We start from the raw sequence: 22555 nt of genomic DNA on the forward strand, positions 1-22555 counted from the left end.
AGTCGCACACCTTAACCCACCTGGCCATGCCAGGGCCTGTTCTTGTTTTAGTTTCAGCGTGACAGTTAAAGATTCAACATATAATAAGATATTACTTACTCTTTATCTCCACAATTAGGTACACGCTGTTTAAAGAATCATTTTCGTGTTTCTGATACGAAGATTACAGCTTGTCACAGTCAGTTAGAAAAAAAATGTGTAACCACACGAAAACCCAATCACAAAATGGCGGATACTTTTATCATAACGTGTACCATAGACAACCCTGAAATATTACAGTTCCCACATTAAAAAAAAAAATCGAGCTTCTGAATAGTTTTCATAGCCAATCCTTGCACATAAATAATTTTGTCTGAATAGCGAGCTACATACAGATAGTTTGAAGTGACAAAAAAATAAGTGAATATGTATATATAGAAAATATCACAAATATATATCTTACTGAACTGTCCAATGACGGCTTCGGACGACACATCTCATTATGCGCCCTAGAGAATATTTCACCTTCATTTTTCAGGATTTTAACATTACGTTGATGATAACACTTGACAATCTGATAAAACCGTAAAACAGAAGTATTGGCGGGTTCCAACTGAAGTGTTCTCCTGTAATGGTGAATTGCACCAGTCAAATTTCCTTTCAAAGCATTCAGGTTTGCCAGAAGGAAATGAGTAACTGGCTATGAAAGAAATGCACACAAAAAGGATCTTCAGCCACTTTTTTTTTTTTTTTTTACATTTAGTTATATAAATGCATTTCTTGCGTTTAATTTTTAGAAGTTCAATTTTAAGAAAACCGTTAAGATTTAGACGGGTCAATTTTTTTATTGTTTTTCCACTCGCCATCAACTAAAACAGGTTCTCTTAACTTTATATCAACAAATCAAAATCGAGCCTACTGGTAAACGTTCATAAGTTATAAATGGATTGTAAAACTGTTGTTTTGTTTTCTGATATTCAGTTAAACATCGCTAGGTTTGAAAATACCTTTGTTACATTTTTCTATCTTTTGGAAAAATTCGTTTTTTCAGCTTTTACACACTTTGTTTTATACGTACGGATACACAGATGTATAACATATAAACTCACATGAACAAACATAATATAGCACGCGCAAACAGATAGTAATGCTTATTTCATGGAACTAGCAGCAACACCGCCCAACAGGCAGGTGTTTGTGTTAATTAAGAAGTAACGTTTTTCCATTAAGGAAACGATTTAGGAGACTAAAATAAAATATAATTAAAAATCAAATAAAATAATGTTTATGTTTGTAATACTAGCGAGGTTCTATTTTATAATACCTTTAATTTCGGTGCGATATGAGGTCGTGATTGACTTATTATTTGAAAAACAGCGGAGACACACTAAATATATTAACTTCTTATAAAAGACCTAACTGTAATGAAACTCTGTTAGGAACTTTCACTTATGATGTTGAATAATCGTGCAATGTTTCATCCAAATTGGACTTAAACTGTTGGAGAAGTTTCACATATATAAATAACCATAAAGGAGAACTACTTGTACCTCTGTTTTGCTAATGCTAAGAGCTTGATATGCAGTTGTCACTGCGTCTTCCAGTTGATTTGCCTTAAATAGAAGTGTTGCCAGATTAATCAGAACAACGTCACTGAAATGTTCCGGAACGGTATGCAATGCTCTTCTGAGGCACTCCACGGAGTTCGGAACGTCACCCAGAGCTCTCCAGTATAAGCTACCGAGGTTATACAGCAGCCAAGAAGGGCCAATTTCCTTTGGAAAAATAAAGTTACAATGGTAATTTTAAAAATGAAAACATCTAATAAAAGTGGATCTCATAAGAATACCTATAGTGTCATTTACTTTTACTAAAAATCAAATTTTAGAACAATAATCTATTTCAAAATTTGTACTAATTTTACAGGTTAACTGCACATCGTCAGAGCTAAAGCACTGTCGTATTCCTGCCAGACGACACGTTTATTCCTCTAGTTTTGATTACGGAAAATTTCTGAAATTACTTCGGTTCATAGTTGTTACTATAGACATATGTTTATAGGACACTGTCACAACCCTTCTGAGAAGAAATGTTTATAAAATGAAATTATTAAACGATGTTTAACCAAAAGACACACTATTTCGAAGAAGGGGAGACTTCAATGTTCGCCACAGAAACGAAGAAACTTGTATTGCTGGGAGTTTAGGACAGTTCTCGGCTCCAAAACAAGAAAAGTTTCAAGCAATACTTTTATTTGCATAGTGAAAACTATGATTATAATAGAGAACCTTCTGACCCCTCCTCAAAAAAGCCATTATGATGAGATTGATCATATCACTTGACACAGTTAACAAGCTAATGGTAAATAAGAACTTACAGTTTACTAAAACTTACAAGTCAAACAATTACAAGCTCTCAGCCACATTTTGAAATCAGCAGCTGTTTTTACGAGTAAGATGATAGACAAAACTGGAACCACAACATTTACATTCGATTATAAATCTGTCACATCTTCTGATGCAGCTCTTTTGGACGTTTAGATCTTTGTTCTGTTTAAAAATGGTCTCGAAGCCAAAGTCAAAGTGGAGGGACTGAGTTAAAGTTTATTAAAACTTGTTAGAACCAAGATAACATAACGTATAGACATGCGTGAATGCGCCCTCTGGTAAGTTGATAATAATCACCTTTATTTGAAAATGAATAACGTATTAACCACTGCATAATATTATGACGAATGGAGAAATGCAACTACTTTCTCACAGTAAACAGCCATTGTAACATTTGGTCTACAGTCAACAATAAACATGTGTATTTCCAAGTGTGTTTGTCTGATTCAGTATAACTGAAGTTATGTTTGACTCACTCAATATGTAGAGTCAATGGTCTTGCTTGTTTGTTAAATATTTTTAAGCACTAAGCTACACGATGGACTGCATATGTTGTATTCATCAATGATATCTAAACCTGGTTTTGAGCGACAAAAGCCTCCAAACTTACTGCCGAACCACTGGTGGTTACCATTGGCCTCACCAAACTATGATCTGAAACTACCGAAAAAGGAATAATATAGTACTAAGCATAACTAGTACAATCGAATGAAAACTTTACTAAAACTAAGGTTGAAACAGAGGTTAAAACCAAGAGTTTTATGAATAAAACTTAAGAAAGTATAAAGTGTAGGTTTGAGTTTATGGCAGTTTGCAGGAAGTCGGAACTATTGTGAGTACAAGAGTAAGTGAACGGAAGGAAGTTTAAACAAAGAAAATGTAATCATGTTGAACAAGTTGAGCGCAGTTTTAACCCACGGATATTAGAAATTCCTCAACGAAAATACAAAGACGTGAGGCGGAAATTAAGGAAATAGTCGATCGAGTAGAATTATCAAATTTTATAAATGTTTTAGAGGAAGCCTAAGCTTTGTAGTGTTTATATATTACATAATCTAGGAAAACTACTGATATTGCTTCATTAGATCTTTCATAGAGCATTTAAATTAAATGTCATTTGTGGAATCATCTGTTTATTGGTTTATGATCGTTTGCCAATATACACAATTAGAGAAGGAGATAATAATAGTGGGACAGATAGCATAAATGATTACTTTCGTAGTTCACAGGTTATTTGAGGATCAATAGTGTAAATAACGTATCCCGCTCGAACAACACTAAGTCTTTGGATTTATATTGTTAAAATCTGCGGTTCGATTCCCTTCCGTGGACACAGGAAATTGCCCGCTGGGGCTTTGCTATAAGAAAAACACAGTGTAAATAACTATAAACTACATACAAGAAAGTGATTTGCTTTTTTTAAAAATGTGAACGACCAATGTAATTTATTTATGAAAATTATCTTATGTACGTAATATTTTTCCTCCGTTAGTTATGACAAAAGAAAATCTTGGACATTTCGTGTAATGTGTACAACCTTCAAACGTCTGTTTTCAGTACAACTTTATATTTTGTGTGTTATTTTCTTTACTCTGACTAAATGGGGTCTGTCAGTTTTACCGACCTCGTAACCACCATACAAAGTTAGGAAATAAATATAAATTATGCTTTTTATGACTACAGATTATGACACAAAAACACAAATGTTTAGTCTAAATAACTCAAATCTCATAACATTATACAGTTATATATATATGTATATTATTTTTATTATACTGACCTTCCAGTCGTGCCTGACTAACATTACAGAATTTGCATTGGCGCGGTGCACGTGCATTCGTGTTACTGTACTCAATAGCAGTTTTTACAAAGTGATCTGAATATACATATATACATGTATGAATATGTATATATGAATAAAGATGATTACTGTTTAAACTTGTTTTACTTAAAACATAGAACAGTAAATAAATAAGTAGAGCAAAACAAGACGACTTTTGTACTCGTTTGCTGTTTGTACTAGGTTGCTAATTTTTTTTTTTCAAATTTTGCGCGTTGAGGTTGTGAAAGGAAATCATTTTTCTAGGTTTTATATATACATTTGAAATAATGAAAATAATAAATAACTATATCGATACCATAATATTTCACTATAATTTATCAAGCTCATTAACTGAGCCGTATTTTGTCTAAAAATATGTAATTTTGAGCAGACTTAAGGCACAACCTACCTGCTTGAAATCTTGGTTTGAAAGAACGAGATGGATTCCAAGCACTTTAAAATGAATGAAAAAAAAAACTATTAGCGGATACCCTGAGCTTTCAATTGGTTATCCACATGTCATATATTGAAGTAAATGTATATAAGGGATTTTTTCCAAAAAAACGGTAAGAGATGAGTGGAAGGAGGCAGTGTGTTTTATTCAGTACATAAGGCATATCTCAACAAATTAGCACGTACGCACTTATAAGCGCGGTAAGGAGCATACTTCTATATAACGCACATAATGGCCTACTAATCAGAGACTGTTATTAGTACTGTATATTCGAACTAACCTATCAGGAATCACTTGCTGCTCCAGGTAGGCACATCCTATGGAGTTGTGAAGTGTTTTGGTGGACAGGTTGGTCGCAGGCACACACTCTGGTTTAGAGTTACAGCTGATGGAGACAAAGGAAAAAACCAATGTTTTTGTGCTCTATAACGTCAAGGGAAGCTAGCTGAACTGTAGAGATAGTTTTGTACTTTATTAGTATAGGGCTTTTCGCCTATATCTCTTTGGACGAGTTCTGCCGATAAAACAGCGTACGCGTTACCATACATAATTGTACAGGCCGTCATTTTTAACCGGACCCATAGCTACCACGAGCTCCCTGATTATGTACTTGATATCAGAATTATCAGCTATTCATTTTATCCTATATCGTTGATTTGGCTACAGTATTCGTGACATAGGAGAGTAAGTACCGGATACAATGTACAGAGATGGCTACAGTTCGTGACATAGGAGAGTAAGTACCGGATACAATGTACAGAGATAGCTACAGTTCGTGACATAGGAGAGTAAGTACCGGATACAATGCACAGAGATGGCTACAGTTCGTGACATAGGAGAGTAAGTACCGGATACAATGTACAGAGATGGCTACAGTTCGTGACATAGGAGAGTAAGTACCGGATACAAAGTACAGAGATGACTATAGTTCGTGACATAGGAAAGTAAGTACCGGATACAATGTACAGAGATGGCTATAGTTCGTGACATAGGAAAGTAAGTACCGGATACAAAGTACAGAGATGGCTATAGTTCGTGACATAGGAGATTAAGTACCGGATACAATGAACAGAGATAGCTATAGTTCGTGACATAGGAAAGTAAGTACCGGATACAATGTACAGAGATGGCTACAGTTCGTGACATAGGAGAGGAAGTACCGGATACAAAGTACAGAGATGGCTATAGTTCGTGACATAGGAGAGTAAGTACCGGATACAAAGTACAGAGATGGCTACAGTTCGTGACATAGGAGAGTAAGTACCGGATACAAAGTACAGAGATGGCTACAGTTCGTGACATATGAGAGTAAGTACCGGATACAATGGACAGAGATGGCTACAGTTCGTGACATGGGAGAGTAAGTACCGGATACAATGTCCAGAGATACTGAAAAAAACCAACACAAAACAACAGTTGTACGTTTCCAACTTTCCAGTCTAAGTAAGAATAGCGAATCACAGACATGTCTTGATTACAAATATATTTAAACACATACAATTTTTTGTGTAAAAATAAGTCCGTACCTTTGTAGATAAGTCCAGCATGGCCAGGTGGTTGAGACACTCGACTCGTGATCTGAGAGTTGCGGGTTCGAGTCCCAGTTACACCAAACATGCTCGCCCTCCCAGCCATTGGGATGGATGTTATAATGTTAAACTCAATCCCACTATTGGTTGGTAAAAGGGTAACCCAAGAGTTGGTGGTGATGACTAGATGCCTTCCCTCTTGTCTTACACTGCTATATTAGGAACGACTAGCGCAGGTTGCCCTCGTGTCGCTTTGCTCAAAATTTAAAAACAAACAAACATCCGTAGATAAACATGGGTAAACGGAAATAAATATGGTAAATTCGGAGTTATGACCAACACTCCATCCACAATAGCCCGAACCTGTGCACATTCGGTTAAAAACTTTACCGTTTATTTACGGAATTCATAATAAAAATTCGTTATTTTTACCTACTAGTACGGTATAAATCTTAGAAACTGTGAACTCATTCTTGTTTTAACAAAGAATTATTCGTCTGTTGTATGTATGCCCATGTGGCTACTTCTCAAGGTGTGGGTGGTTCTTCACTAAAATTTGTATGGAAGTTCACTGGGTCTCAGAGAAGATACATAGGAATTTTCAGTTTTTCGTTTTCTGGTCTTTTTTTTTACATGTGTTTTTTTTATACCGCTTCCTATTGATGGACCTTCACGAAATTAGGAATGAAAGTTTGTTGGATCAATGCGAAGATGCATGCAAACTTGTGGTTTCATATTTTGTGTGTTTTTTTTGCAGTTTTGATGGACGTTTTGTACATACAAGGGAAGTGACACTTTTCACGTCCTCGGATAACCTTTTGTTATTCATGAATTTAGCCAACTTCTGTCCAGGAAATTGGCACTCCTGCTTGTCAGTAATAATAGTTAAGAGAAGAGAGTAGTTCTTAAAGTGGTTCTAAAACAAACCTATATGTTAATATGGTGATCTAGAAAAAAATACGCCAAACATGCTCGTCCATTCAGCCGTCGGGGCGTTATAATGTGACGGTCAATCCCACTATTCGTTGGTAAAAGAGTAGCCCAAGAGTTGGCGGTGGGTGGTGATGACTAGCTGCCTTCCCTCTAGTCTTACACTGCTAAATTAGGGACGGCTAGCACAGATAGCCCTCGAGTAGCTTTGTGCGAAATTCAAAAACAAACAAACAAGAAAAAATACGAAAAAGTTTGGGAACTTTCACTTTTAATTATCATAAATAAAAAATGTAAAAAGAACGTATTAGCTAGGTTGGTTAGCACAAAAGTACACAATGAGCTATTTGTGCAGTGCTTACTATGACTACCAAAACCTGACTTTTATGTTGTGAGCTCTCGAATATGTCGCCGAGGCTATGCAACGTTATAAATCCAACTAGCCAATAATTATAAGCAAAGGACCATTGCCTGATGAAATGTTAAGATATTTCGCTATAAATAATCGAATTTATAATTCTAGTATACGTTTGGCAGGACTGTATTATCTATACTGTATGCAATGCAGGATTAAGTGCAATAATTATACAAAAAACAATATGAGATGCTGAGGTCTGGTTGTTTAGAATAGGGGTATTCACCAAAACATTATAACGCCTTCACGCCTGAAAGGGCGAACATGTTTGGTGTGACGAGGATTTAAATCCGCGACTCGCAGTTGCCATGCCAGACCCTCAAGGTAATCAGGTTTAGCAAGATTAAAGATGGTTTGTTTGTTTTTTAATTTCGCGTGAAGCTACACGAGGGCTATCCGCGCTAGCCGTCCCTAGTTTAACAGTGTGAGACTAAAGGGAAGGCAGTTAGAAATTACCATCCGCCGTCAATTCTTGGGTTGCTCTTTTTCAAGAAATAGTAGGATTGACTGTCACATTAAACGCTCGATTCGCAATTTGAGGGCCGTAGGTTCGAATCTCTGTCCCACCAAACATTCTCGCTATTTCAACTGTAGAGGCATTAAAATAATGGCGATCAGTTTCACTGTTCGCTGGTTAGAGAGAAGCAGCCCAAGAATGTGCAGTAATGACTAACTGCTTTCCATCTAGTTTTTCACTGCTTAATTAGCACAGATAACCTTCTTATAAGTTTGAGCGAAATTCAAACCAAACATTCTCTTTGTTTTGCAAACTTTTTGTCATAAAAACTTAACTGAGTCTATTCTTTGGCAAATGATAAAACTTCATACCTTTTGTAGTGCTGTCAATATGCGTTGACCAATTTCTTCCTCCTTAGGTTTGAAACTTGCAACTTCTTCGAGAAAAGCCTTTATAAAAGAAATTTATAAATGGAAATAAATAACTCGGAAAGCTTACATGTATTTTACCTGTATAGTTTTGTTGTGTTAACGCAAAGTTAAGCAATGGGCTATGAGGTGTCTATCTACTCTGACAATCAAATCTTTTATGGTTATTAGTACGTAAAGTTACCGCTGTTCCACCAGAACACCTATGTATTGATGTTATGATACTTTCAATTGCTAGATAAATGTAACAAATAAATAAACTTCATAATGAATAAAAGTTTTGGGCATAACTAACCCTATAATTCTCAGTTTTGTTGGGATTTCTCTTCCTCATTTACGGAAAAGATAAATATTATAAACCTTAGATGTAATAATGAAAACTTTAGAAAGAAGAAAAATTACGCTATATATGTTGCTGTTTCTTTTATAGAAAAGTAACGTGAGCTATCTGCTGCGTACACCGTGGGGGAACCGAACCTCGGATTTCAGCGTTGTAAGTTCGTAAGCCTAGTGTTATACACCCAGAAGACTATTGAAAATAAAAAGGCTCATTATTATGTTTATTTTATTGCTCAGTGTACCAGTTAAATGTGTAAACTTAAAAAACAAGCATATTAGTTCATTTTTCTTCATAATTCCCTCAGTGGCACAGCGGCACGTCAATGGAATTACAATGCTAGAAACATGCTTTCGATACCCGTGGTGGGTGGAGCACAGATAGCCTTTTGCGTAGGTTTAAGTTTAAACGAAAAAACAATGACAAAGTATGGTGCAAATAGTTTTTTAAAATTTTGATTATTTTTATGTTTCATATAACATCATGAACAAACTAAAAGGTTTAACGTGTAATTCATGTCTGTGTGTGTGTGTGTGGGGGTGTTTTTCTTATTTACACACATTACTGTTTAGACTTTAGACCAACGAAAAGTAACTTTTACACTTTCTTTGTATAAAAGATAGATATAGTGAACTATCTTTTACATTCTTAATAACTTCACCCACCAGTTGCTTTGAGGTATGTCTGTGGACTCACACCGCTTGAAACCGGTTGTCGATACCCGTGGTGGACAAAGCACAGATAATCCATTGTGTAACTTTGCGGTTAATTCTAAATAACCAAATATTAACAATGTTCTTCCCATTCATTAGTGCTGAAATGAAACCCACATGTAAACATAGTAAAATATAAAATATTAGAAAATTATACACCAATTTAAGTTTTAATTATAATAAATTTTCCCCCTTTGTAGTTTTTAAGGGTCAACAAGACCTACAATCCTCAGTTGGTGGCACGTGTTTTCACCTTCAACTACGTGTACGTGTATAAACATATATATATATATATATGAAGATAAAATACAGAAAATACATCAGATTTTGAAAGAAACCACAAAGTGCTACCTTTTCGTACACTTAATATTTGTAATTATTAGTCTTTATTCGTCTTACTTAGCTCTAGAATGCACTCGTACCGTTCTGTTGTTTAATTTATTTCCCCGTTCGTTCATGAACAGACTAGCATAGAAAACTATACGTTAAAATTCAGAAGAAAAAACAAAACCAAGCTTTTAGTATTTTTATGTATTATTATTAATTCTTTGAAAATATAAGTGCCAATGGGTCAACAGTGAACTTGAGGACTTATAACAATAAAATTGAGGGTTCGAGCTCTTTGAAAAACAGGTACACTGTCGGAAGTAATTTCGTTTTTGACCTCAGAAAATTATTCTTTGTTTTACTATTTGGAAATCTAACACACAAATAACAGTACAGAAAATTATTCTATGTTTTACTGTTTGGAAATCTAACACACAAATAACAGTACAGAAAATTATTCTATGTTTTACTGTTTGGAAATCTAACACACAAATAACAGTACAGAAAATTATTCTATGTTTTACTGTTTGGAAATCTAACACACGAATAACAGTACATCACGAACAATAATACAAACTGAATAATTCCAGACCCTTGATGTTCAGTATATTACCTTTACATTTTATATGGTTAAAACTGTTCAACCCAATCGAAAAATGACCAATAACGTTTTATTTTGTCTGATTTAAGTTCTTGAAAATGAATTAGTAACACCACACTCGTGTCAAATTTACAACGTTTCCCGCACGAAACCAATTAATTTAAAACTCTTTGAAATTTCTGTAGTTCATTTAATATTCACTTTTTACGAACTTTAGAAAAAAAACAAAACGTATCACACCACAGAACACTATTAAAGTACTTAATCAACGTAAAAGTTATTTAATAACTGTTAAGAAATTAGAAATTCAGAAATGCTTTAAATGTACAACTAAAATATTACTGTGAGAGAAAAGAAATAGCGGATTAAAGTACATAGCAAGATATTCTTTATTTTTTAGCTTGAATTCAAAAAAGCTTTTCAATATCCATTTGCATAATAATTTTTAAACGTCCATCTCTCACGCAAAAACAGGTAGTTACGTTTTTTATTTAATTTTTGTAGTGAATATTTACATCTCGATACTAGTAATAAAATACCTTAAAACACCAAATTTGTTATTTTTTTTTACTTTCAACTTCGTTAACCCTAACTCTCACTCTTAGTCCCTCACTGATACAACGGTAAGTCTACAGACTTACAACCCTAAAATCAGGGGGTTTGGTTAAGAAACCTTCCAAGAATAATGTTATTTTAGATTGATTGCTAGCTTTTAATACAGAAATGGTTGAGAGGGTCGAAACTGGGGAAGACTTTGGTACAAGTGATCATTGCTGTATTAGGTTTGATGTTTTGCTGCATATGGAAATCAGGAATAATGATATTTTGATTCCAAATAAATGAAAGGAAATTTTGAAGTTGTGCAACAAGAATTACCGGTTGTTGAGCTGGACAACTCAGTTGTTTGATGAGCAAATGTGGAAAGTTTTTACCGAAAAATGTTTTCAATATCCAAAACAAAAAGGAAAGGATAGCTTCGAGTAAAGAACCAGGTGGCCTCAAAGATGAAATTAGATGAAAGCATCATGAATATGAGAAATTTAAATTTATTGTTATTCTAGATGATGAAGAAAGTTGGTCAAACAGGAAATAAGGACTTTTCAAAAAGAATTGACTGAAAACATAAAAATTAAGGCTAAGGATTTAAAAAAAAAACATTATGGGTAAACAAAATAGTAGAATAATGATAGGACCCTTGAGAGATGATAAAGGAAATCTTGTATCCGATGATTATGAAATTGATGGGTAATTCTGCTTGTTTTCAGATTTTACTGTTGTAGGGCTAAGCAGTATCCATTGTCTTGAGCTATTGATAGATGAAAACAAAGTTGAACAAGACAATCGGCTTCTCTTGAACACCAACTTCCGTATATAAAAAAATGTCTTTAACTCAGCTTCGACTCAAGTAAACATCGCAATTGATAACATTGATTTAGACACTAATTACTTTTCTAAAATATGCTTAACTTTGAATACAAAAAATCATGAAGTTTCCAAACGTCTCAATAAACACTGTTTTAAAACCTCCAAGAGACAACAGGAACAGATCAGGAACGTTTTATATAGATAAAAAACTAGGTTAAGCCTAACATACATCCTCAAGGACAATTAGCTCTTAAGAATATTAAACAAAATATAATAAAATCATTACCATCAAAGAAACGGAAAAATGTTAAGGCTTATTGGTTATGAGCAGAAACATTTACGAACATAAAGTATTTGATCGCCTTAAAAATGAGAATAGGTTTCACATGACCCAGCATGAAAAGGTGGTTAGGGTGTTCGACTCGTAATGCTCGCTCTTTCAGCTGTGGGGGCTAGAGGGAATGCAGCTAGTCACCACCACCCACTACTAACTCTTGGGCTACTTTTTTAGCAATGAATAGTGGAATTGACCGTAAAATTTTAACGCCGCCACGGCTGAAATGACGACCATGTTTGGTGGAATGAGGATTGAAACCCACGACTCTCAGATTTAGAGTCGAGCGCCCCCTAACCACCTAGCCATGATTAGTAGAGCAGATATTATTTGTGCACGTTTTGGAAACAAAGGCACTTGACGAGAAGCGTCAGATACCAATCCTAGCCCTGATCTCAGGCTTAGATCAATGACGTGTTTGGACTAACCAATCCTAGCCTTGATCTCAGGCTTAGATCAATGACGTGTTTGGACTAACCAATCCTAGCCTTGATCTCAGGCTTAGATCAATGACGTGTTTGGACTAACCAATCCTAGCCTTGATCTCAGGCTTAGATCAATGACGTGTTTGGACTAACCAATCCTAGCCTTGATCTCAGGCTTAGATCAATGACGTGTTTGGACTAACCAACGCTAGCCTTGATCTCAGGCTTAGATCAATGACGTGTTTGGACTAACCAACGCTAGCCTTGATCTCAGGCTTAGATCAATGACGTGTTTGGACTAACCAACGCTAGCCCTGATTTCAGTCTTAGATCAATGACATGTTTGGACTATAGAACCCTCTTTAATCATATTTTTAGACATTCTAAATTCCATAGATCCCCATATTGAAATTACCCTTGTTTTTTTTAAATTTTGCGCAAAGTTACTCGAGGGCTATCTGCTCTAGTCGTTCCTAATTTAGCAGTGTAAGACTAGAGGGGATGCAACTAGTCTTCACCACCCACCACCAATTCTTGGGCTACTCTTTTACCAACGAATAGTGGGATTGGCCGTAAAATTATAACGCCTCCACGGCTGAAAGGGCGAGTATGTTTGGTGCGACGGGGATTAGAACCTACGACCCTCAGATTACGAGTCGAACGAAATTACCCTGAATCATTCGAATGACAAGAAAAGTAAAAGTTTCATGACGTTACCTTAACGATCATCAATGACAATAAAAAACAGTCTAGTTTGTTTCACGAACCAATTAGAAAACTTCTTATTCTTAACTTCAACTTACACCATCTAAAGGTTTCCAGAAAGGTGCATTTATTGGAAAGCTCAAAAGAGTTAATTGAAACTGTAGTGAAAACATTAGCAACAAACACGCTACACGCTATGAACTAAAATAATTCCGTTTGAGCAAAGAACATCCAACTTTTTACACTGAACAAAGTTTCATGGATTATAAGTATAAATATTAATAAAAAAATAACACAAAAAGTTACTTTTACAGTATTTCTAATTAACAACATTGTCTCAAAGAAAATAAAAACTAAAATTAGTAAATCTCAACTGCCGATTAAAGTTATAAAACGGTCAAGTTCCAACCTCAATAGCCAGTTTTCAAGAGTTCAATACATTACCTTATAGTCTAATAAAGCTGTCTTACAAAAACGTATTTACAGTCTAAAAATTGATGTCTTATTTCCAATATTGTCTACCAACTTATATGTGGCATCTACCACCATACGCACATTGGAGAAATTGGAAGAACCCCAGACGCAAGGACAGAAGACCACATTGGCCATCCTTATAAATAATGATATGAAAGAAGCGCAATTATAACCAGATTAACATACAGTATGTTCCACCATCAGTATCTGATCATCACACATGAAGAAAGCTAAATGATAATAACTGAACAGCTGGGATGGCAGACAACATATCACTTAAATTTATTCGTCAAACTATCTTTGTCGAATGTGAATGAAATACACAAAATACACTACAGTTTTGACATTAGTTTGTTTGTCAATGTCCAAAACCGTTTGTTCTTGTCGTGGTAACTGACAAACATAAATTACTATATGATGATAACATTTTATCTTTAGCATAATATTGTTCCCACTTCATCATTAACGTGGAAGGAAGGGAAGAGGTTGGGGTGTTGATGTCTCCTGGTACGTCTATTACAAAAATACTCGGATTTTGTCTTCCCTGGAAATGTCCACGTATTTCATTTCAACCGATGTTAAGATTTGTTTGTTTGAAGTTAAGAACAAAGCTACACAATAGGCTATCTGCTCTGCCCACCATGAGTATCGAAACCCGGTTGCTAGGGTTGTAAGTCTGCAGACATATCGTTGTGCCACTGGGGGAAGGGGTGGATGCAAAGAAAAGTAAGATGTGAATATATTTTAGTAGAGATTTTGTACAACAACGTATTAAAAGGTTCTCAAAATGTTTTAAAAGGCTTAACCATAGGTCGTACAATAGCATTATAAGTGTATTAATTTATAGCAGTGTTTACCAAACCTTTGCCACCCACGCTAACTCTTAATAAATATGGTGTCTTAAGCTCCCTTTGTTTTCAAATGCCCGGCACGGTCAGGTGATTAAGGCGTTCGACTCGCAATCTGAGAGTCGCAAATTCGAATCCCCGTCACACCAAATACGTTAGCCTTTCTCAGTTTTAGGGGCGTTATACTGTGACGGTCGATCTCACTATTCGTTAGTAAAAGAGTAGCCCAAGACCTTCGGGTCTTTCATTGCTAAATTAGGGACGGATACCGTATATTGCTCTCGTTTAGCTTTCCGCAAAGTTCGAAACAAACAAACAGCTAAAACTGAATAAAGCACAAAACGTACACAAGTTCAAGGTTAATGTATCTCTTTATTGAATACTAGCTGGAGTACCCGTCCAACGGGCGAGGTAAATAAAAACTTGTTTATAACAAAGGACAGGAAATTATGCTTCTGTTTTTTTTATTTCTTAATATGATAAACATTAATAGTATGATAAAAATACATAAAAGTACCAATACTGAAAATAAAAATATATCCGTTTTAAAACATTCTATCAATATGAAATTCGATGGGGGGGCCCAACCCTCCTCATGTCATCCTGTATCAGTGTGTCACGTTTGATGACAATTATTCTAGGAACAGATACACACATATACTAAAGTTTATTTATATAGAAGATGTGGCCGAAGTCTCAAACCCTTCATGTCTTTCTTCATATCATTCCCATAACACTGTATAAAGGAAAGTGGAAACGTATAAGGAACAGATATGAAATGATAGACTGATAAATATGCTTGTGTGTTTCTTATTACCCCTGGTGGGACAGCGGTAAGTCTACTGATTTAAAACGCTAAAATCAGAGGTTTGATTACCCTCGGTGGACACAACAGATAGCCCGACGCGGCTTTGCTATAAGAAAACACACTGCAAAGCCAGCTCGGACTAACTGCTGTGTTCACCGACGAGAATCGAACCCTGATTTTGGTGTTTTAAATCCGAAAACTTGCCGCTGTTCCACCGGGGAACTATAAATGATAGAAATATGACCGTGTATCCTTCCTCTCCCGGATATATTGTAGAAAGTAGGCTGTATCTAATAAAAATTTAGGCTTAAGACAAATGGAGTCATAGATTCGGTGCCTACGATTAGTATTATTTTGTTATTCTAGAAACACGTGCCCTTCAATTACTCGTAAAAAGCTCACTGGATAGACTTGCCTTAAAAAATAACCACAAGAAAATCCGTATCTTTAACAAAGAAGGAAGTGTAAAAATATGCGTTATGTTTGAAGAAATGTAGAGAAAAAATATTCCTTCTTAAACTACCTTTACCTTAGGTGGACTCAACAGATAGCCTGATGTGGTTTTGCTATAAGACACACATACATCTCAAGCTACTTAGATTTAAATAGCATTAATACTCTTGGGCAACTATTTAGAACTTTTAACCATAAAGATCATACATAACAAAATTAATTTAGAATTAACATATACATTACGAAAACGTTCGGAATGTTGGTCACGAGATTTTTTTAATATAACACATTTTTATAAATAACTTGTACAGTTTTTATATGAAATATTCATTTTTAAGCCAACTTACTATTCGTATCGAAGGATCTGGAATATTTATTGGAAGCCTTTCTCTATTTTTCACCGAATCCAAAGTATCCAAAAAATCAACATGATCTAAAGGAAGGATTCTGTCACACAAAGGTGGGTACCATGGCAATGGATGTTCATCCTCTAGCCTAAGGTTCTGTTTTTCGCCAAGGAAAGCAGATACGCTACGAAATTAATAAAAAATGCTTAACACAGCAGATGTTATGTTTTTTAGCCAGGAAAGCAGCTATACTGTGGAATCAATCTATATTTAAAAAAGCAGACATTCTGTTTCTTACTCAGGAAAGCAGCTATACTGTGGAATCAATCTATATTTAAAAAAGCAGACATTCTGTTTCTTACTCAGGAAAACAGCTATACTGTGGAATCAATCTGTATTTAAAAAAGCAGACATTCTGTTTCTTACCCAGGAAAGCAGCTATACTGTGGAATCAATATATATTTAAAAAAGCAGACATTCTGTTTCTTACCCAGGAAAGCAGCTATACTGTGGAATCAATCTTTATTTAAAAAAGCAGACATTCTGTTTCTTACCCAGGAAAGCAGCTATACTGTGAAATAAATAAATTTTTAACATAGACGTTCTGTTTCTCACAGAGAGAGACAGATAAGTCATAAAATTAACAAGTAATATCAAATAAAGCCGAAAAGAATATATCAATATCATTTTAACTAATTATATACTTGTAGAAGTACTGATTATGTGTTTTTTTCTGTTTTTTTCATATGAATCGCATGTTATTATGGGTCTTGTAATCAACTACGCAACTAATGCGTAATTAGTTTTTTTTTTGTTTTCAAAGTCGATGTAGTTCTGTGGCCCATTTTTGGATTAATATTTCGCAGAAGCTGTTGAGAAATCAATACAGAATGTTTTACATCAATGAAAGTAGATGTGTTGTGGAATTTATACATAATGCTTAACGTAGCTAAGAGTAATAAATATATAAATACATCAGAATAATCTTTAACATTGTGTATTTGTCTCTTAAATTATATCAAAACTATTCGCTCATCAGTAAACATTTTTCATATCCAATAAACAAATACGTCTTCAGTACAAATATAATATTTTACAAAAATATTATTGTAATATTATCACGACCAAGTTATTATTAACATTTCGAAATAAACGTAACAACACTAAGGTTTAGTTTATGCGGAAGTGACGTTTTCCGTAATTATTTCTAATTTTAATTTTAACAGTTACTGTTGTTGCAAGAAACAAAAACGCTTAATCTGACAAATATATTGCATATCCCAGAAATCACTGATTTTTATTCGATTTATGTTTTAATCTTGTAATTACATATTATCCTCGGCACTTCGGTTAATTTTTTCCTGTTGTCGTCATGATAGAATTTCACTTATTAAAACTGTATTTTTTGTTAGGAATAAGCCCTTTATTTTTATTGGTCACGTCGTTAAGCACGTGTATGGTTGACTTACTCAAATCCTTTGTTTCTTGCTGACATGAAGAGGGAAGGGAAATCTTTGACTTGAGGAAATGACTTAATATGATTTACACATTCCTCTTTCGGAGGCCAGTTGGGATCAAGGAATTGCCACATGAGGATTTCTTCCTCACCCGTCAACTTGCGAGGATATATTGGTGGGAATTTAGGCATGATGTCATCGAGTTTGGAAGAGGCTGATGAACCATCAACCTGGAAATTCATAGAAAAACGAAACTTTATTCGCTGTAATATTTTATAAAACTTCGAAAAAAACTGGCAAGATAATTGACCAAAAGCCACAACTAGAATTAATACTCATATAGTATATTATTTAAATAAAATATATTTCATACACCCGTTCAAGGTCTGTGGGAACTCCAGCACAGCAGTCCTGAGCCCATGTATCTCAGAACGGCTGGTATGGGTATTAATACTTTTATTGATAAGCAGAGAACAACGTTTTGACCTTCCTAGGTCATCTTCAAATTAATAAAAGTTTAATTGGGTCTCAAGCTCAGTTAAGAAACGACGATGGCTGCCATCAGGGCTTACAACCTGGACATTAAAATCTCGAAAAATAAATATGGAAAATAATACGTGGAAATGAGCAGAAATTGTAGGAGGATGGCAGCGCGAGTGAAAGATGACAACCCCTGCTAAAGGGAAAAGTCAAAGAAGAAGAATTTATAGTCAATAGGGTCAACAGAAACAAAATGTCACGAGTTTACATTTTGTCCAGAAAGGGAGTTGTTGTGGATATAAAAATAATGTAATTATACACACTGATAATATTGTTATTTTAATATATCTTAACACTAAAACTATAAGAAAAACCTAATTCATGTTTGGTGTGACAGGGATTTGAATCCGCGACCCTCAAATTACGAGTCGAGCGCTCTAACCACCTGGCCATGCCAAGCACCTGGAGAGAAATACAAATACACTTATATAAGTAGATACAGATACATAGTTTGTTACCAAATTTAAGGTTCTTTCTGTTTTAAGAAATTGTAGAAATAAAGCAGCAGCAAAAGAATTTCAGTTCAGTTAACGTCTTAGCAAAAAGAAGGGGTCAAAAACATAATTTATTAATGTGGTTAGGGCCCTCTTAATCTGAGGGTCGCGAGTTCGAATCCCTGTCATACCAAACATGCTCTCTCTTTCAGTCATGTGGGCGTTATAATGTAACGGTCAATCCCATTATTCGTTGGTAAAAGAGTAGCCAGAAAATTGGTGGCGGTTGGTGATGACTAGTTACCTTCCCTTCAGTCTATCTCACTGTTAAATAAGGGACAGCTAACGTAGAAAGCCCTGGTAGAATTCTGTGCGAAATTCAAAACAAAACAAAGACTTTATTTCAGGTACTAGTGATTAAAACCAATCCAGTTCATACGAGTGCTATGAATTATTTGCGTGAGTGATATATATTTTTAATTAGTGGTATTCTATTCAAGCAAAACGCTTTCTGTACTGTATGATGGGAATGATGTTGAAACTACCCGAAAGAGAGAACAAAAACAAAGAAATGCACAGCAACTTTTATGTAGCGATTTTCAAACAGCCCCCCTCTCTGCGCCAGTGATACAGCGGTATGTCTGCGGATTTACACTGAAACCGTAGTGGTGTGGGCGGATCACCGATAACCCATGCGCGTATTTACAAACAACAACAAACAATGTCTTTAAACAAGACTTTGAGTCGAAGCTCGAATTCTGCGCAAAACTGACCTTCTAACTGTTTCTTGTTTATAAACGCGCAGGCCACGTGGTAGGATTGAACTTCTTTGATGGAGGATTCAGACTGTGTATTCTTCGTGATGAGACGATATATATGGACTGCAACAACAACTGTCAAAAACTTGGATCTTGGAACAATAGCGTAGGAAGCACGGGAAGCACTCTTTAATCTATCCCAGTTTTAAAAATGTATCGAAATTAGGAAGCAGGAGAATCCATAACCCAAGAGCTTCCAGGACCTTTAGGCAAGTTCTGGACCCCGGCCGAAATGAGTGAACTTAATTCACTCGGTCAAATACTCTCCACCATTGCCACTTTCAATTTACTTTCCACACTTCTGGCAGAATTGAGAAGAGCACCAGGAAACTATTATCTCTGTCATGCATCGACATGCGTAAGTACCATATGTTACCAGAAACTAGTACTCCAAATCAGCACTGTTGGTTATGGTGATATCACCAAGTGTCTTGCTATCAGACTTAATAGTATACCATTTGCATATAACACAAACTGTTCTTTAATGATAAACACATATTATTATTAGATGTTGGAATGCTCAGTTAATAGGTTAAAAAAAATCTCTCCCGATAGATCAGCGATAGGTTTATGGATTTGCAACACCAAAATCCGGAGTTCGATTCTCTCTGGTGAATAGAGCAGAGAAAGCACATTGTGTAGTTTAGTGCTAAACACATCAATAAGAAAGAAACAAAGTGAACATACTAGAGAGCCAACAAGAACGAAGTACATCTTAGTTGACCAGAGTCAGTGTAGCTTAAGTTCGAGAATCATCATGTTCCACGTGTAAAAAGTTTATTAATCAATAATAATGTAGCGTGCAAACAAATTCATAAAAGTGAAAAATGGTTAATAACACCACATTCGTAAAGGAGCACATTCCATTATTATTTGCTCTTAATTTCATGTGGACTAAAATTTGTACTAAAGAAAAAAAAAACAACAAAGGTTATAAACTGGTCAAGTCTGGAGGTAAGTGTGGATTACAAACAGACCAACAAAATATATCCTAGATGCGGATATTCGCTCGGCGTAGCCAGGTGGGTAAAGGCGTTTGACTCGTCATCTGAGGGTCACGGGTTCTAATCCCCGTTGCACCAAACATACTCACCATTTCAGGTGTGGAGGCGTTATAATGTTACCGTCAATCCGACTATTCGTTGGTAAAAGAATAGCCCAAGAGTTGGCGGTGGGTGGTGACGACTAGCTGCCTTCCCTCTAGTCTTACACTGCTAAATTAGTAGCTTTGCGCGAAATTAAAAAAACAATGCAAATATTCACTATTCGCACAAGTAGCGCCATCTAACGTTATTATGTGCAAAACTAGATGATACTTTTCTAAACTAGTTGCGACGATGTACACTAACAGCTTAAAATGTCGTCCGAAAAATTAAGACAGACGCAACCCATTAAAAACTCCTTTCAATGAAACTACATACTACACACACACACACATATAAGCTTATACTTATTCAAAGACATATATATTTATTACTTACGATTTCAAAGATTTATTACTCATCATTACAAGGTTTTACTACAAAATCCCGATATAAATATAACAAACATCATAGCTCTTTAAACAATAACAGTTTCTGGGAGAGCACCGAGACTATTTATTCGGTCTCATTTTAAATAGGGGATTTTTTTGTCTTTCCTTTAGAATAAATATCAACTCCGGGAACTTACTCTGTTGCAGGTGTTATAAAATATGTAGAGAAATATTTATCGCAAACATACTATTTAGAAACATTCTTAATAAGTTTCGTATTACTTCACCAAGAAATTTAAGCAGTTGAAAAAAAGTGAGAGAAACGCTATCGTTGACAAGAGTAACTCTACACTCTACAAAATTATTAAAGAAATGTTTGTTTTATAATTAAGCACAAAGCTACACAATGGGCTACCTGTGCTTTGCCCACCACGGGCATAGAAACTCGGATTGTATTCTCTGAGTCCGCAGACATACTGCTGTTCTACTGAAGGGCTTTCAAACAAATATGGACACATCCGAACCATATTATTTTGTTTTGAATTTCGTGCAAAGTTATACGAGGGCTATCTGCGCCAGCCGTCCCTAGTTTAGCAGTGTAAGACTAGAGGAAAGGTAGCTAGTCATCACCATCCACCGCCAACTCTTGGGATACTCTTTTACCAACGAATAGTGGGATTGATCTACCTTATAGCGCCCCCACGGCAGAAAGGACGAGCATGTTTGATGCTACAGGTATTCGAACCCGCGACCTTCCGATTACGAGTCGAATGCCTTAACCACCTGGCCATGCCGGGTCTCACATCCTGAGCTATCCGTGCTGTGCTCACCACACGCATCGAAACTCGAGTTTTAGCGTTATAAGCCCTCAAACATAACGCTGAGGGGTTTTCAACAAGCAAACGTAGCACTATTTTGTTCCTCAACCAACTTATGTAAAGTGACATTGATAAAAAATTGGGGAGCAGCTGAGGACAAATTGAATAACAATGAGGATAGAGACCGAGAAACACAATACACAAATGTTCTCTGGATACTTTTAAAAGCAGACAACAGAAACAAATGTTACTGAACCGGTTTGTTACTGGTAGATAGACAACTTGCTGTTAAGCACAAAGACACGCAATTAGCCATCGGTTCTGTGCCCACCAGTTTTTAGTAGTACGAGCTCTCAGACTTACCGGTGACCCATTGTGTGAGGGGAGGGGACAATAAACAGAACAACAAATATAAGATATTCGCATAATACAACAGGTAATAATTAACAATATATGTCGGTACGCTGTGATATTCCTTAGTCGATAGTCAAATAATACAATCGATTCTGGCTAAATGTAATTCTGGGTGGAGAAGTTAAGCATCCACGTGCCATCTCACAGCTGAATTAAAACTAATACAGGCTCAATATAACATTTTTCACTTCCGTAAACTGTTAAACGATTGCACTGTTTTTATATATTTTATTATGGTGAGGTCTAGATATCGTAAACGTATTAAGAAATACTGTTTTGTTTATTATGACATTTAGTGTAAAATTCACACACACAGTATTTGATGAAATCACTCATTTGCTACGTAAAAGACATAGATGACTCCAACGGTAATTACCCAAATTATAATATCGTTTGTAACTCGTACGTTATTAGTGTCCTTGTAACAACCAGTAGTAATTACCCAAATTGCAATATTGTTCG

The 22555-nt window shown here is 35.5% G+C and overlaps 1 protein-coding gene across 1 annotated transcript in view; it reads right to left on the reverse strand.

The window, feature by feature from the left end:
• Nucleotides 1-22555, reverse strand: part of LOC143228321 (tetratricopeptide repeat protein 17-like) — a 230443-nt gene that overhangs the window by 168644 nt on the left and 39244 nt on the right. Inside the window, exons 10-14 of the mRNA XM_076459590.1 lie at nucleotides 17608-17929; nucleotides 16139-16322; nucleotides 8345-8422; nucleotides 1530-1754; nucleotides 443-679 (exon numbers count right to left, since the gene is read on the reverse strand). Coding sequence (XP_076315705.1) covers nucleotides 443-679; nucleotides 1530-1754; nucleotides 8345-8422; nucleotides 16139-16322; nucleotides 17608-17929 — 1046 coding nt within the window. The remainder of the gene's footprint in view (nucleotides 1-442; nucleotides 680-1529; nucleotides 1755-8344; nucleotides 8423-16138; nucleotides 16323-17607; nucleotides 17930-22555) is intronic.

Source organism: Tachypleus tridentatus, chromosome 10 (genome assembly GCF_004210375.1).
Source record: "Tachypleus tridentatus isolate NWPU-2018 chromosome 10, ASM421037v1, whole genome shotgun sequence".
NCBI classification, from domain to species: domain Eukaryota; kingdom Metazoa; phylum Arthropoda; class Merostomata; order Xiphosura; family Limulidae; genus Tachypleus; species Tachypleus tridentatus.